Source organism: Dreissena polymorpha, chromosome 1, assembly GCF_020536995.1.
Source record: "Dreissena polymorpha isolate Duluth1 chromosome 1, UMN_Dpol_1.0, whole genome shotgun sequence".
NCBI classification, from domain to species: domain Eukaryota; kingdom Metazoa; phylum Mollusca; class Bivalvia; order Myida; family Dreissenidae; genus Dreissena; species Dreissena polymorpha.
In genome coordinates this window covers 167,889,499-167,908,066 of record NC_068355.1, presented here as the reverse complement: position 1 = coordinate 167,908,066, position 18,568 = coordinate 167,889,499, and the positions used below count along the sequence as shown (strand labels likewise).

The following is an 18,568-nucleotide window of genomic DNA, read 5'->3' as shown; positions in this document are numbered from 1 at the left end:
ACTTGAGGGAAAATTGGATGAGTTTATGCGAAAGTTTAGAAGTTCAAGCCCTGCGTATAGAAACACAAGAGGGGACAGTGAAAACAATCGACGATGCTATCTGTGTGGTACAAATAGACCTGAAAAAAAAACAATGCCCTAATTACCTGCGAAGAAAACACGGTATACAGATGTCGACTTCAACGAAGCCAGTGGAGCTTTATACAGACCATGCCGATACTGTTGGGGGCATTCGTGTTCTCAGTGGAAGCAAGACGTAGCCAAATCTGGTTGCATCAGCACAGGAGAAAGAAAGAACCTTGCAAGAAGGTGGTTCAAAAGATAATAAGATGAGGAAAATGAAGAAATCTCTGCGGTCTCAGCTAGCATATGAAACTGCCGATGCTAGTAGTGCTTCAGTGAAGTATGAAGCCGGTATTAAGAAAAAGACAGCGGTTTTGCTGGGTGATTTGCAGGGGAATCAAAGCGCTGTGATTCCGAAAACTTAGACCTCAGTTCGATCTCCAGCGAACGTACAATGTAGACACTCCAGTGGCATGTCTGAGGAAGTCAGCTTGAAGCCAGATGATCAAAGAGGCTTCATGAACGTTACGACATGCAATGAAACGTCGTTTACGTCTGGTTTGCCGGTCAAGGAAAAAGGAGCTCATAGTTAAGTTGCAGGCTGCAAATGAAGCCGACCTTCAGAAAAGGAAGATTGTGATAACTGACGAAGGTTATACAGTTTTGCAAGAGAGACCTTAGTAACTCAGTTACGGATGAATGGTCAGCATGTCTTGTAGAGATATGCGGAGGCACGGCAAGCCTCGGTGACATTATCATAGGTTATGATAATAGGGGCTTTGTGTTTTCGGCTAGTTTCTGTGTAAGTGAAGGAGAAATGCTGATCGGTAATCTCCGTAGAGTGCGGAGGAAATTCGGAAACGTCGGTAGTTTCCGAATCGTGTCTTTCCGTTGGCTATGTGACGCTCTGTTTGCCAGTATATATAGAGGCGCAAATCGACAAAGTTGGTCAGTTCTCTTGCGGATGCCAACGGGATCACATCTAAAAAACGGTACAGTACTTCAGAACGTTGGAAGTCAGTAGCTTCACGAAGTAAATCGGTTCAAGGAAGCCGTAACCAGTAGCTTCACGGAAGCCGAAGCCAGTAGCTTCACGGAAGCCGAAGCCAGTAGCTTCACGGAAGCCGGAGGGTTCGTTGAAGGCATCGGTCCCCTCTTTGGTCGCATTGTCACCCCCTGTACGTCGATAATCCAAAATGAGTAGGATAATTCAAACTGAAACAAAAATGGCGACAGAAATAAAGACTACAGTCATTTATTTCTAACAACACGTTTATTTAAGGAAAGTTGTGACATAATTAACGTTTCTTTTTTATAAAATGTTATTTGCCGGATACAATGCGATAATAAACCCGTAGCAATTAAATACAATTACGTCGAAATAAAATGAATATGTTTGAAAATCTGGAAAAAGTAAATGAAATTGTCGAAAGTTTTAGGCCAAAAACAATTATAATCGAATTTGTGTTAATGTTTTAATGCTTGTACTTGTAAACGCAATATATTTGTATTTGTTTGGGACAAGAATATACAAATTGGATAATGACCTAACTAGTGTTTGGATAATTCCAAACTTACATTAGGAAGTTGATGGATAATAACCAAACTGCAAGATGTCTTTATGTAAAAATCTATATAAAATTAACACTCTTGTAAAATATTTCGAGATTTATTTAATTGCTGACAACAAAAGCATATATATTTCATAAAACGGTATTCAAATGTTGAAAATAAATAAGCATTTTCATACGGATGCCTCAATCATTCTGGTCCTACCACGTATCGAAATAAAACCAATACTATGCGCCCAAGCCCCGGCTCTAAAACTATTTTCCACCAGTTTAAAGGAGCGAATCGACGGAATTTCCCTATATAATGAAATATCAAATATTCAAAATTACCAAAAGTCCAAATTGTATTAACATAAAATCGGAAGGAATAATACGTAATTAATGAAATCGGACAGAAAACTAGTTTAAAGTCCACAAATATTATTCCCACCAAGGTTTCAATAGGGTTCAAAGTCATTCCATATAGAACTCGCAAGCTTTCTATGCTAAAATACCGTTTTTAGTCGTTCATCGTCTGTGAACATGCGAATAGCGGGGTACTGTACCATTCAATCGTAAATATTTTACTACTACTTAAATTTTCCGTCGAAAAGGGTCACGAGGATTTTTTTTTTGTCATTAAAATACATTATTTACAAAAGATTTTAATATCTATGTCTGTGTATTGAGACATCATTTAATATTTTCTTTTCAATGTGTAAATATATTTCGGAAAGTAAAATGCTATACTAGCCGTTGATATGCCCCTTTAATATTTGTGTACCATTCGATGCTGCAGCAATCTTTCTGATATAATGTATAATGAATCAGATCAGTAATGCCTCAAATAATATTCGAAACCTCTAATATGGTGACACATACAAGAATCAGCGATGCAAGTGCAGCTTCGACTCGAATCCCTTAAAATCAAGTGATTAAATAAAAAGTATGGACATAGTTCAATTTCTATGCTTTTCATGCTATCCAAAATGACATGGAACACGTGTTATGGCATCCCTGTGTACGTGAAATGCAAATTCCGAATGCTTTGTTTCATGAAGAATTCACATTAAGAAATAATTTCATTTTTAAAATGTGGTCTTCAGTAACAACACACAAGTATAATAATAACAAATAAATGAATGTTGATGTTCGTTGAAAGTATTTTTTATATTCCATTATACACATCGTGTGAGTTTTTGGTTATAAATAGTTGTTTTCAAAGAATAATATCCAACCTGTCTTTGGAAAACATGTTAAATACATCGCAGTTTGTGCAGTATCCATTTTGAGTTTGGTTATTATCCACATAAATTTTCATATCAGTTTGGATATATCCATAAACTTTTATACCCGTCCTGCAAACACACGATTTTAACACAGAAACACACTATGTGTTAAAAGTAAAATTTTATCGGACATTCATGATATAATTTTGCATATCTCTGTTACAGTTTCGTTCGCTCTTTTGTCATTCACCGTGTAAATAATTCAACACATATGTCGCATTTCATGAAAATTAGCATTTTCCGAAGACAAATTTATCGTTTTTTACTAGAAAACTATTAAATCATTAAAACGCATGTGTGTATCAGACATTCATTATCACACTAGTAGAACAATTACGTCCTTATAGTTGCTAAATTAGCAGAAATGATAAAATAATAACCTACCTTTCAGTTTCGTTTTCAGTTTCGGCCTACATTTTTTCTTCAGTTTAAATTATCCAACTCAGTTTGAATTATCGACCTACAGGGGGTGATTGTATATATCTGAAGCGACTCGATTATTTTTAGTTCATAATCAGAAGGCAGGTAGCCTAAGGAAAATTATTAATTACACTGTTTATTGTATTCAACGAAATAGTTAGCCTTCCGAGGACTTCGGTCGGCACATCGAGTGTTTGAGGTCGCGCACACAGCGCACGGTTGCGGCCTCAGGAAGTCGGCGGTTCGCGCTACAATACAGTGACACATGCTCAAAACGCATGTTTTATTTAAAGTTCAAATACTGCAGTGTTCTGGTTTTCTCCAACAACAAAATGATCTTGATTGCACCAACACTGATGATACATAGATCTTAAACTTAAGATATATATATATAGTATCGATGTATATAACAAAGTATTAGCATTTGAGCATGATTTTTTTCTACATTTGCATTTGTAATTTTCCTTTATGAGTGTATCGTATACAAATAAAATGTAAGTGCATCTTGGTATTAAATATTCGAACCGTGTTAGTTGATTGGACTGCCTGTCTGCTTTAGTAAGTCAGTTCGCACACTATCATAAGTTTGTGGAGTGAATTATTTCTACATTTTGAATGAAATTCAATTGGAAATTGTATATGTAATCATTACGAACTTACACTGTGTAAGACTAATTTGTAATGCCCGAAGATCCACACGTTCCTTACTTATATGTCTTTGAACGCACCCGTTTTTATGAAAGAAACAAACAATATTATAAGTTTGTGGAGAAACCTTCACCTTCGTTTCCCGCATGATTGGATTGAAACTAAACTGGCATTTCCATGTGAAGCACATCTTTTTTATACCCAGTGAGTCAAAACGTATGTAAGTTTTATGCACTCGAACTTCGCCACTTTTATGGCAGAAGGATAAAGTGTGCAGAGTAAACTTTTAAAGTGACTAAAGTGATTGAATATTTCATAACCATTACGTGTACATATGTAAGATCTTTTTGAAGCCTAATGATCCACATGATCCCGTTCATGTTTCCTGTGTGGAAGTATTTGTCACTTTTGTGAGGAAGGTCTAGTTTCAGGTTTTTTGTCAGTGAATTTAACGTTTTGTTGATCGCAAATTGAAATCAATCTTGGTTAAATGTCAGACAAAATGCACGTATCACGAGATACAAACACTAAACAACATAATACATTATTTAAAGTGGGTGGAGGAAGACAGGATTTTTGGAAAAAAGAGAGGAAAAACAATATAAAAAATACTTTACCACATGTTTGTGTTTCACGTCGACGATGTAATGTGCCAAACTTTATTTTTATTTATAGTGAATGGTATCTGGGGAGCTTGGAGTGACTGGTCCTCATGTCATTGTAACGCTACACAAACTCGGTCCAGATTATGTGACAGTCCACCACCAGCTGGGACAGGTTTACCTTGCAATGGAGCGGCTAGACAGTACATGACATGCAAACTGGATCATAACGAACACTGTCCAGGTAGAAACATATATGTTTTAAAAATATTATTGACATTTTACATTTTCCACAGAAACTTGACATGCAGGTAAACAACGTGTGGTTAATACAATGTTGTTGTTGTTGTTTTTTTAATTATAATGCCAGCAAAATGTGGCATCGTTTAACGTACTTTATCGTCTTTTAGGAAACGGTCTCTATGCAGTATCCTCATCTTTTATAAGCAATCACACATTTACAACTTTTTTTCCGGAGCTATAAGGTTAAGGTCAAACTAGGTTCATATGACAAATGGAGAAATTCAGTTTTTAGGACTGTAAATATGTCAATTATCTGTCATTTAAGTTCGACTACTCACCGCATAGTCTGAGGTGAATTGTTGAGGTAAATGTGAATTTCCATATCACTGTTTTTACTTCAGATATCCATTTAAAACATCATACATGTTTTCGTGTTTTTTGTGTTGGGTCAATGAGCTCCATTTTGACCTGTAGTTTATCAGATTTATGCCACTATTTATTTTAACTTCTGGTTAACTTTTGTGTGCGACTTCTGCATATATGGGTATTTGCTACGTACAGTCCAATTTGACTTAGCTGAAACTTAAGCATAGCGGTCGTCTGGCTATAGCGACCAGTCTAGATTGTCCCTGACAAAAATAATTATATAGTTCACATGCGTATAACGGTAATGAGTATTGAATAAGCAGGTTATTTGGCAAACGAGAAATTGAATAGCAACTTTTTAAACAATTTTTGGAATGTTTTTTTTTAATTATTGTAGATGGTCGTAAGTAATTTTTTCGTGATGTAATGTTTTATTGTGATTGAGAATGATTTTATTTGGTTTGAAACAATATTGCAATTCACAATTTCCTTTTTGAAGATAATTGTGCTAAGTGTGTGCGATTGTTTAAATGAAAATGCTGTTTGCCTGATATTTCTGTACAAATATTTTGTTTTATAAGCTTTAGGGGTCTGTATTTTACTATCATCCTACTTACCATCTAACAACTGGTCATCTTAATACAGCGGCCACCTGCCTATAATGGCCATTTTTGCCACCTTACTGGCAGATGTACCCAGGTTAAACAGTAAATTGAATAACACTTTTCATGTGCATTCCGGGTGTTTATGAACATTAACTGACTAAACTGATAACTGTTAGCAGCGTTTTATAATTTTTATTTCCCTCTTTTTCCTCGACAAACATACATGACTTTGACCTGTATAAAGCATAATTTGGACCTTTGGTGCTTAGTCCTACGTAGATTAGTCATGTTGACGTATGCGTGACCAACACCATATCTCAATCTCCATTTCTGAAATTGAAATAAATCTTTAAATGTGTGTTTCGGGTCTTTATTGGAAAAACCTGGCCAATACCCATAACATTTACCTGATTTTTATCATGATTATCCCCCCTTTCTTAGAAACGTCAGACGAACGTTTGAGTGCAAGTTAAAATTCATATTATAGTTTGCATGCAACAAGTCTCAACATATCTCTGTACCTAAAACAGAAACTCAATTGAAACTTCACAAATGTCTTCAGGATCATCATTGAAAGTCATCAAACAAAGCAATTTAGCTCAATTGTGAGGTTTAATCTACTGTTCTTCATTGTAACTAAAGGTGATTGTGTTCATGCAGCAACTCCTTTCTCTAGCTGACATGTAGACTCAGCTTTGGGCTTCATTTTGGGCAAGTTGGGTCAAGTTAAAGGTCCCTGTTGCTAAAATTAGGATACACAGTTTGCGCTGCAACGGTCGAGATACTGTGCTGAATTAAGTAAGTTACAGCCATGTTCGGAATTTCATGTGAGCCCAGTTTGGTCCAGATCACAGTATATACAATAATAAAACGTTTTTTTTTCGCAGGAAAGCTTTAGCTTGGATTGAGGTATTGGGCTGTTATTTTGTTCGTAGCTTTCATGCAGACAGACCTGAGTTCAAACGTAATTTCAAATAAATAAATTGGTAACTTTCAAAATCTATATTCTTGTCATAATATGTATAGCATCAGCTAAAATAGGTTTGAATATGTAATATAACTACTAGCACATTCAACTTCATATATGTCTTTGTGGTAATTACATACGGTGCCGGACAGAACATGTACATTATTATACCATACAGTAGAGCTCTTATTTACAAATAGTGTATGATCAAACACAGATGCTAATGTAACTTTTCAGAATTAAATTCGAAATAATCTGTGAATAGTGAACGGTCTATGGAGTAGCTGGTATCCGTGGGCATCATGCAGCGTGACGTGCGGTGTGGGGGACCATTACCGACTGAGGACATGCACCCATCCACGGCCACAACATGGAGGCAGTTATTGCGAGGGGGAAGCTGAGGAGCGAGAATCATGCCAGCAAGGAATTTGTGTTGGTAAGGATTGATTTTTAGTTCACCTGTTCATCGCACGGTCCAAAAAACTACTCATCCATTTATCAGTAAGTGTGTCAGTGTCCTCTTATCGGTACAATGTTTGTAAATGAATATTCATCTGTTTCATTTGCGTTTAATTTTAAGGACAACTCATTAAAATTAATACCATTCTTGTCTTACATAAGCAGTTGTATTTCTGCACATTGTTGTTCTAGTCGTTATTTTAAAAATGGGCCATACACTAAAGCAGTGCAGGAAATAATACACTGTTGGATTAATATGTAAGAAGGCTAAAGACTGAATGTTTAGCCCCCTTATATTGGATGGCATTTTTAATTGAATTTGTCTGTCCGTTTCGTTCGTCTGTACGTACTTGAAAAATTCATCGTTTAATAACCTCAACATTTATATGTTTGTAAAGAAATGAATTTTTAATGTCGCAATAGTTTGCGAAATTTTTCGATTTGTCTGTTGTCCACATCAGATTATTTAGTGAATTTGTATTTGTCCAAATATTTATTTGCTTTCAAAACATGAAAAACAATGTCTATGTTTATTTTATTACGCAAATGACTGTTTAAAGATACCCACATCTAAACTTCTACTTGGATTGATAGAGTGTCAGTTTGAGTACATTAACTGTGTTGCTTTTAATAAAGTTATTGTATATATCAGTTAAGAGATATATTAGAGTCACCTTGTCGTTTGGCTGGTTTATTAGTAGGTCCATCGGTCGGACTGCACTCGCTTAACGGGCAAACTACGTGCACATTTCTGAAGTTACAAAATCGTAACGTAAACATTCGTCTTCACAAAAAATTAAAGATGATCAAGACATAGTTTTATCAGTCTAAGTCATTAATACACTTTATTACCTTTGAAAATATTTAGCAACACCGTGCAGGGCTATTAGTCATGTTTGTGATTAAGCTCTGGTTTCTTTTGTCAGGTCATTTTCTAAATGACTTTTGAATATCGCCCCAGATCTATTCCAGAAGTTTTGAAAAAATTACTCACCTTGCAGTTGATGGTTCATGGGGAAGCTGGTATCCGTGGAGTCCTTGCTCAGTGTCATGTGGCGTCGGTGAAATAGTACGCGCAAGGACGTGTACAAACCCCCGACCACAGAATGGTGGCTCATACTGCATGGGAATATCAGAGGAGCGGCGACCCTGCTCCATGTTATCATGTGCAGGTGAAATAAATTACTCAGATTATGCATTCAGTCTGCTTGCGATAAGCTCAATTTAGCTGTCACAGTTTGGTTTATTTATGTGCATCCACGTGTCTGTCATTGCGTGCATCTATACAAGCTTGTCCAGGCAGTAAACTTCGCCATTCAATGTATATACATAACTGTTTACAATATGGAAAGCTAAACCTGTTTCGATATCTCTTATTTCGATGTAATGATTGTAAAATTAATTATATACTATTTATAAAACAAAATACAACGAATATGTAAAGGCACAAGTGTAGGGCCTACCAACCCGCCAGCGACGACGACAGTGCCAACAGTTCCAACGACGACTCTTAATCCGGCTCTGGTAGCTTTCTGCGCAGCCTCGCCCCGCCCGACCTGCAGTCAGGAACTGGCACCGGTATGCGGGTCGGACAAACGATTGTACATAAACAAGTGAGTTGGGATATGGCAAGATTTCATTTTTAGCTAGGCTGTTTTCGGAGAAAACCCGAGGTATTGAAATAGCCAGCTCGTCGTCCGCCGTCCGCGGTGTGCAAAAACCTTAACAAAAAGTTAAGGTTTTGTCACATTGGCTCTAAAATCAAAGTGCGTCTATCTACAACTTTGAAACTTCATATGTAGCTGCACCTTGATAAGTTCTACACGCCCCACTCATTTTTGGGTCACTAAGTCAAAGTTCAAGGTCACTGTGACCTCACTGTGACCTCTAAAAAAATTCTTCTGACAACCTTTCATTTATTCAAAACTGCAACCGCAGCCGAGCGTCGGCACCCGCTATGCGGTTCTCTTGTTATGTATTGTATGTTCTCACGATCTTAAGTACAATGTACTTTACTACTTTTTTACTTAGATGATTATGAAATACAATGTATGGCCGTTTATGATTCTTGAAGTCGAAGACTGTGGCGCATATAATAGACCATAACATTGTTTGAAAACAATTCAATTGTACTGTAAAGACAATAGAAAGTAAGAACTTTAAAATTTCTTACATTGTGGTTTAATTCTCTCATCAACACCTTTTGTACGTTAACGGCGCTCTGGTTGTATGTTAATTTAGAACACAAATTACACGATATGCTGCTCGTTAATATTTCTTTACCAACTTCATGCGAAAGGCCTGTTAAACATGCGTTATAGAAGCGGAGAGGCTTATAACATACCGGCGTGGCGAAAATGCTTGAGAGATTCGATGTTTGACGTGGTAACCAGTCACAAAACCGGTCTCGCCTTCTCTATACTACTACTTCTACTACTACTACTACTACTACTACTACTACTACTACTACTACTACTACTACTACTACTACTACTACTACTACTATAATAATAATAATAATAATAATAATAATAATAATAATAATAATGATAATAATAATAATAATAATAATAATAATAATAATAATAATAATAATAATAATAATGAAATAATAATTTTTTTCTTCTTCTGTTTTACAGTCAATTTTAAACTTTTGTTGCTGTTTCAATGTTTTCATTCAGGTCATAATATATGTATAAACAATCTATTTACAAAGACATGTACAGGCATACACTTATTTATCCATATGCCTTGTGTTTTTACTGCGTAATAACTATCAATACACAAACTTAATTACTAAATGCAAATGTAATTCCTTCTTCCTTTTAACACAGTTTACTTTCCTTGAATACTTATTTTATACTTAATTATGTATAACACAAGTGATTCTTAACAAAAAGAGATCTTTTCACGTTTTGGTTAATTGACAAAATAACAAAAAAGATTTCAGATTCACAAATTTTCGCTGTAGTTATGATATTATGAGGAAACAGTAATACTTAACATTTACCATGCTCTAAATATCCGTTATATGCATCTTTTGACGATTTAAAACGTGAAAATAATAAAGCGTTGCAATGCGAAAAGATTGAATAATTTGGAGAATTCTGTTGTTGTCGTTATATTTTGTGACACTACGAGGATTGCATATATAAAGTATATAATACATTCCTCATTGTATGAGCACGGATGACCACTGATCCCTGGAGTAAAAGTCTAACACTTAGACCACTCGGCCATCCGTGCTCATGTGGATGTATGTCAGACTCAGCGATGACCTGTATATAAACTCTGACATACACACACATGAGAACACATGGCCTCATGTTATAAGTGTTAGACTTTTTCTCCAGGAGTCAGTGGTTCGAGCCCAGTTAAGTGTTACATTTTTTCTTTGTTTTATTTTATTCTTTTTTATTACTGGAACTTTTTAGATCCAGTGTTTACATTTATCAATATAAAGCATTAATGAGAAACTTAAAAACATGCCATCATCCGTGAAATCCCAGAAAATTAGGGATAAATTCTATCATGTTGCATTCAAAGAAAGAATAAAGTATTTGTCATTTAACGGTTCATTTACAACACCGAGAAGTGACATTTTGTAATATATTACTATTTGTATATTTACATTGTTAAACATGTCATATAAATTTTGAATAAGTTTTTGTATTGTGTTACAATTCCAGAAAAAATGGGTAATTGATTCTTCTGACATTTTGCAAAAAGTACATGTATTACTCTCCGACAAGCCCATTTTAAAAAGAAGCGATTTTGTGCTCAATCTTCTGTGGATATTGGTTGGTAGCCATTGCATCTATGTATTATTCGTGTTTTTAAATACTTGTCCATGTACTTTTTTCCATTGTATGGAATCATTTGCAAAGTATAAATTCCATTGTGTGTGGCATGTGTGGCATGTTGGGGTTTCATTCAAACATATTGTATAATAACTTGTTGCATGAACTTAGAATTATTGGTTTTATACAGGTCGACAAAGTGGGATATGAATGCCCTTTGTTCTGATCTAATTTGATTTTTTTACTGAGGCAAAGTATGCAGAAAGAACCGTTTTTATGCCTTCATACTGCAAAAAGTTTACGGATTTATTCATTTTGATTTGTAGCTCATGCAGTGACAAAAACTGTCCACAGTCTTTAATACTATCTTTAACATACTGAATGCAATTATCTTACCAATATTTCCAAAAAATGTATTTATTGTTGATTAATAAACAGTTGTTAAAAAACAGAGGTATATCTAAATGTCTCTCAACAGAATCGATGTAAATACTTTTAACATAGTCGTAATTTATTGTTAAAGCATCGATCCAAAATTTGTTGGTTATTCTTTTTATTTTATAATAATAATTATAATGATAAAACTAATAATATTAATAATACTTCTAATTAAAATAAGTATTATGATAATCTGATGCATACTAAACTGATAAACATGCTGTTTGAGCACGTGATGTACACTGTTTAAGTATACAAATATTCAGATGACGATCCCTTTCTTTACAGATGCGAGTTCACGAGGGCCTTTTGCAACGACAACAGTTTGAGCTCCAAGGATGTTACTTTCTGCACTGGGGGCAAGTCATCCAACTATCAAATACAATAGCAACCAAATATCACGCAGTAGTATAGAATTGTGTTTATTCGTTATCATTATCGCACTAGTAGCATGATATGTTACGTTGTATACTCGTTCAGATGTTTTCGCAAGTAGCATTTAAATGCGCTTTACTAGTTAATATTGTCTCACTAGTAGAATGGTACAGCTCATGGACTCTTTCCTCCTAGGTAAAATTTTACAATGAAAGAATGTATTAATTATGTTCGAAAATTCAGCCGAAGTTAATTGTTGCCCTCTATGCCGCAAAATAAACCATGCGTCGAGCCAGTATGAATTCGAAATCCCACAACAAAAGATTTGAAAGAGGTCATTACGGCGTCACCGTTTTGTTTGGTCTGTCAGTTGGTCTAATCTGAATCTAAAAGTACAATTCATCTGAAACTAATTATCGTATTACTAAAAATAACAAAAGTTTGAGTTTGTTTTTCTCCTGCCACTAAAACTTTTGTTCATCACTCTGAAAATAGTACAAACTCTCACTTTACAGGATATTCGTCAACTGGTACGATTTCAGCTACGAGTAGTTCATCTAACAGTCCAACATCATCTACAGCACCTTCTACAACAGGTTTAAGCAACGCCATCGTTCCATCGCAAACAGCTTCAATCGATCGCACTAGAACAGTCCATAGCCGAAGCAAAATTTTATCCCCTATACCGCACAAATGAACACAGCGTTGAGCCATTATTAATTCGTATCGACACAAAAAACGTTTGAATGGGGCATAACGAAGCCATCATTTCGTTATTTTTTTTTCTTTTAGTCCCATCTGTGGTTTCAAGTAAAATTCATCGTAAGCAAAAAAATCATTTAAGTAAAAAAATGTTTTGTCTTTTTCCACTAAACCACCTATTAATCACTCTGAAAACAGAACAAACTCTCACTTTACAGGGAGTTTACTCACTGGTACAAGTTCAACTATGAGTAGTCCACCCGAGACTTCAACTCCAACAACTACTACAACAGGACCCCGCGGCACATCGGAAACGACCACAGGTGATAATGCTAGAATATTTTGTAGCGCAGTACATATTTATGTTAACAACACTCTTTAAATGCATACATCGCTCTAGTTGCATGGAACTGTATGTTGTTTACTCATTGACATTAGCGCAGCACTTGAATGGACGTGTACATTGTTTACTCATTAATACCATCGCATCATAGAATGGAATGTAGGGTGTTGACTCAATAATACCATCGCATCACCAGTATGGAACTGTAGGTCGTTGTCTCAAGTATATCATCGGATCACCATTATGGAACTGACGGCTGTTTGCTTATTTATAAATTTGCATCAGTAGAACGGAACTGTAGGTTGTTGTTTACTCATAAATGTTCACTAATTAACACCATCGCACTAGTAGGAATGAACTGTGCTTTTTTTTAAATCATTTACATCAGTGCACCAGGCTTCGTTGTAGTTTAGAACTGTATGGTGTTTATTCATGACCACCATAACTTATCTAGTAAGGAACTGAACATCATTCACACCATCACACCAGTAGCATGGAGCTGCATTGTTTTACTGTACGTTAAAACTTTTTAAAACTATCTTACCTGTAGAATTAAAATTTGGCTTGTTGCATTGTTAAACACAATCGCCTACGTGTAATGGTATTAAACGTTGTTTACTCATAAACACCATCGAACCAGTAGCTGAAAACAGCCCGTTGATAACTTACTTACATTATGGCACTAGTAGCATGAAATGTAAGTGTCTGTTTGTTACCGGGACGCTGTTTACTCGTTCGCATCATCGCACCAGTGGTATAGAAGTGTTAATCATTTTCTCATGAACACAATCGGCATCGCATCAGCAAATACACTTTGTATAATTATTAACTGAATCATGTTCAATCATGGACTCTTCATGATATTCTCTTTTATGTTTTCCAGGCACTATCGTCCGCCCAACAGCGGCTTCTCATCGTACGTCTCAACATTTGTTTGGCATTTGATGAAATATTTTATCCCATTTTCAACGCGACATTGACGGTATAACACCTTATGAAATATACTAGCCTGTATTCAACCTTGTGGGATATACCTGTCGCGTGCACGGACTACTTTTTACTTTACCACTGAATGATTTTTCATAAGAAACAAAGTCGAGAAAACTTAAGCTTCAAAATTATACGACCTTCAACGTTTAAATCTAGTCATATGACATAATTTTTCGCCATCCGTATAATGAATCAGCTGATTGATGGCGTCATAAAATGGCATACTTATTGCGTAATTTCCCCCAATTTTTTTGATGATGTATTATAAACGCGACTTATTTCACATGTTTTCTACATGTACTGTTTATCGACATATCTGAATTGTCAATTGATCACATTTTCCTTATTTCGTGTAATGTGCTTTGTTTATAATCCATGCATATACTTCTGACATTTAACTTAAAATTAAGAATGTACAACAAGCCATACACATATCGCACAATTCATAAATAATCTGCAATGTTTGCTTTCCTATTTAATTCACGTTAGGCATAGAGCTGTGTAAAGTATAAGATGGTAAAAATAGCACCACACTGGAATTGGGAACGTCCCATTTTGTACACGGGTATTATCCACTTATTTATCTGTTGTGTACTGGAATGTTTTCCATTCTTTGTGTATTTATATATTAAATTATTTTCTTGTACAATAAGGGCATTTACCATAGATAAATAAAACATTGTGCAAGTTTAAACATAATTATGTTTGTATGCAGAAATCTGCAAATGCAACCGAGTTTACCAACGGCTATTAATTGATAAACTGCTCCGGTTCATTTGAACAGCAGTAATGTAGAGTACATGACGTAGCGTGTGACGTAGTAGAAAGTTTATTGAGTTCATAAACTCATTTGAATATAGTGATAGGATGGCATAAGTGTCTTTATTTAACTATGCTAAAATAATTAATTGACCCCAGATGCAAAATCGTCAATTATTGAGTTAAATGGATTATTAGATATATTTAAAAGGATAATTAAAGGTAAGATACTAGTTCTAACGTGTTTTGGTTTTTGTTTGTACTTTTGTCGTTCCCTGTTCTCGGGGAAATGATTTTAACATGGGCGCCATTAATGCATCGGATCACACACGGCATACCCATAACATTATAAAAAAACACGTTCTGCGCGTCCTTAAATTCGTCGTCCGAAGTCGGAAAACGTATTGCCCTGTATATTAAGTCAAATAAAGTGTCAGTCGCTGCAATTGTCTGTTTATTCGTGAAAATTGTCAAGGTCGTCGATAAGCTAAAGAAACTTCAGCGTACAGTTTATGTAGTATTGACAGACCTGTACAAAGTCGCGCAAGTAAAAAATCATAAAAAGCGACATTTAAATTATGGTAGCCAGAACTAGGTCGTCGATGGTGTACATGTATGTTGACATCGACATCATTTTGTCAGGAGCAATCGCCGCCATATTGGATTTTGATCATTTTCTTTCGAAAATAAAATGAATTATAGTAAAGTAAAATCTTCTTTTCGCGGTCGAAATGTGTTTCAATTCGCATACTGCGTAAAATTGAATCGAGGCATATGGTGATATTTTTACTTGTTTTACTGTTTTTGTGTGAATTTTTTAAAGAGTATTTTGCGTACCGGAACAAATACATGTATATCACTACGCGTGGTTACATTTGTTAGATTTTAAGCGCTTTTAATACTGAATTAAAATTATTGTTAAGGTTATTAGATCTATTTATGTTAAATGTCACGTTGAAAAAAATCAAATGGGATAAATAGAATACTAGGATTAGCGTTAATGTTGCTCGGCTCGAACACCGAAAGCGCTCGCCAAGGCTCGCGCTCCCGGCGTTCTAAGCCTCGCAACATAAACTTCTCTGTATTCAACGCTAACCTAGTATTCTCTATATATTCAATTAGCGGTGTAAAGAAAGCCGACAGTGTAGAGATTTCCTTCCTCATCAAAAGGGTTTTACCCTATATTTAATTAAGCAATTATGAATGACAAAAGGATGGCCTTTAAATCCACATGCACGTATTTAAATAGAAAATGGTCAAAGGAAATTAAACTATTGGCGCTTTGTAAACTTTCGTTGGTGGTACTTTATTTTGAGTGTATTTGTGTACACAAATACACAAAATTTACATGTATGTATTTCTGTATGGAGATACATGAAATGTCATTACTTCAATTTGATAGGCAGGCTATATACCAAATATATCTGGAAGTTACCATGAAAAACAACGAGAAACAGTTTGTAGTGGAAATTAACGAAACATGTTTCGACTTTAGTTATTGTTGTTAATCGGTTTATAAATAACGATTAAGTTCTGGTGCTTAAATACAGTAACCATGAAGCCGTGAGCTGGAGTTGTAAAATAACCATGCCTCAGAACAACCAAACAGTTTATAATTTGTATATATGTTTAACGACAATGCGACAATTAGTTCGGATCAAAAATGATTTGAAAAATATGTGTGCAATGTAAATGATAATTATATATGATTATGCAGTGGCGATGTTTGAAAGTTCTGTTTGTGTTGTTTGCGGGTAGTACTACTGCAAAAATTATGTTATTTTGTTTCTGTATGATGATCGGGAATTATCATGTTAGAATTATACATTTATCTATTAATAAATCGATACTTCAAGTATATGTACATGTGTAAATATACCCCATTCATTATATCAATTATGACTATTTATGGTATGACCTATGACTGACCTATCATGTTTCAGCTATCCAGTGCACATTATGTAAGGTCAACCCGCAGCTGTGTTTTGTCCTCACCAAGGTGGAGATGTGTCCTGACTCCTACTGTATCAATGAAGTCACAAACAAGGAAGACGGCTCCAAATGGGTTGACAGAAGGCAAGTTATAGAACGCTCTGAAACAAATGCAATAATGTTCACGACAGAAGGCAATTCATATTATCCTTTGCTATAACCTAGTCGGTATTGTAGACTTGTAATAAAACCTTCTTGTTACCGATTTCATATTGTGGATTTTCAACTTCTGTATCAATAGTTGTAAACGAACCAGACGGTCAAAAATTGTTTACAGACGGTCAGACATTTAGCCCTCTAAAATATACTAGTCCGTTTTGTGGAGCGACATCTACATTAGAAAAAAAATACTTTTAAGTGACTGAACATCAAAATAAATTTTAAAAATTACGCGGCTTTAATCTGTTCACATTGTTAGGCTTGGGCCCCCGTAAACCGATTTTAAACCCTCATTGATATGCTTGGTTTTAACTATTCTTACGCGGTGATCTGAATTTTATCAGATGGTGTTTGTGTGTGTGTGTGTGTGTGTGTGTGTGTGTGTCATGTGTTTTTGTCTTGTGGCTCATTGTGTGGGAATTTTTTCACTTGCAATATATTAATGACGTGTAGTAATGATCAAATGATTTCATTCATATACAAAACCTTTTCATCACTTGGTTCAATGACGTTTCTCGTCGAACACGTCTTTGTCGATATGAAATTTACAAGGGAATTATCATTTTGCAGATAATTATGTTGTTTATGTTTTTCATGGTGTAGATGTGGCACTTATGACGAGTGTGAGAACGACTGGTGGCACAGCACAAGTGATGATCCAGACTGTCAGGACTACAAACCAGACATAAACTCGTATAAGGACATCCATTGTACCTACTGCTGCACAACGGACAACTGTAACAGGGATATCAAGCCTTCTCAAGACACCCTCTACACGCATCCCAAGAAATAGACAAGCAACTAATTCGTTTTTCTCGAATGTTGTTTCTGAGCGCAATAAATAGCTTGGCTTGTTCTTCCATTTTTCTGACTGATATGTAATGTTTGCTATTTGTTGTTTGTCTTGTATAGCATTTAAACATTGACTACTGATTACATTGTGTAGGATGAGGATTAATTTAAATATGTATTACTAAACGGTTAAGAATTCTAACTCGGCAGGAATGCAGAAAGACAAATTAGTTGAACATTTAAAACAATCTTACAATTCACTTATTTCGAAAATGGATTTTATGATCAAGAAAATTGTTGGATATGTTTTAGATCAGTATTATTAGTGTTATTCTATTGTGTAAATAAATATTATTTGCCGTTGATATACATCAAGGAATGGTGTTGAAAACAAATATTACAATGTCGCTTATGTGCGAAGTTTTATCAGAATTGCAAACAATACAGGTATATTGAATGCAGTGTTCTGACCTACATAACACATTAAGACGGCAACATGTGTATGTTGCTGTTTTGATTAACATTCGTTATTTATAGCACAGATAAAACACACACTTAAAAGATAAGACAAATGATGTCATACCACAAGTACTTTAAGTCAAGTCTCTTTCTCGGTGATGTCGTTTTAGCTCAACTATTATATATGAAATATATATAGTGGAGCTAACCTACTCACCCCGGCGTCGGCGTTCCGTTCGGTTCCGTGCCGTGCCGTGCCGTTATCGTGCAAATGTTAAAGTGTTCGTACTACCCCAATTATTTTCATTATCCCTTGACATTGCTTTCATATTTTGCATACTTGTTTACCAACATAACCCCAACCTAATAACAGCAGCAGACAACTCTATCAAGCATTTTTTCATAAATATGGCCCCTTTTCCACTTAGAATATGCAGAAAAAGTTAAAGTTTTCGTACTACCCCATTTATTTTCATAGTCCCTTGACATATTGCTTTCATATTTTGCATACTTCTTTACCAGCATCACCCCAACCTATAAACAAGAG

At 35.3% G+C, this 18,568-nt stretch overlaps 1 protein-coding gene across 3 annotated transcripts in view; it reads left to right on the top strand.

The window, feature by feature from the left end:
- LOC127860085 (uncharacterized) overlaps window positions 1-17,632 on the top strand; it is a 34,102-nt gene extending 16,470 nt beyond the window's left edge. For 2 of the 3 annotated variants that reach the window (XM_052397887.1, XM_052397904.1), the window contains 10 exons: window positions 4,646-4,816; window positions 7,019-7,189; window positions 8,214-8,384; window positions 8,657-8,825; window positions 11,739-11,809; window positions 12,341-12,421; window positions 12,746-12,850; window positions 13,754-13,786; window positions 16,563-16,695; window positions 17,374-17,632. In XM_052397887.1, coding sequence (XP_052253847.1) covers window positions 4,646-4,816; window positions 7,019-7,189; window positions 8,214-8,384; window positions 8,657-8,825; window positions 11,739-11,809; window positions 12,341-12,421; window positions 12,746-12,850; window positions 13,754-13,786; window positions 16,563-16,695; window positions 17,374-17,563 — 1,295 coding nt within the window. In that variant the 3' untranslated portion in view covers window positions 17,564-17,632. The remainder of the gene's footprint in view (window positions 1-4,645; window positions 4,817-7,018; window positions 7,190-8,213; window positions 8,385-8,656; window positions 8,826-11,738; window positions 11,810-12,340; window positions 12,422-12,745; window positions 12,851-13,753; window positions 13,787-16,562; window positions 16,696-17,373) is intronic. The other variant, XM_052397895.1, reaches the window with a different exon arrangement.
- Window positions 17,633-18,568: the final 936 nt, after the last annotated feature.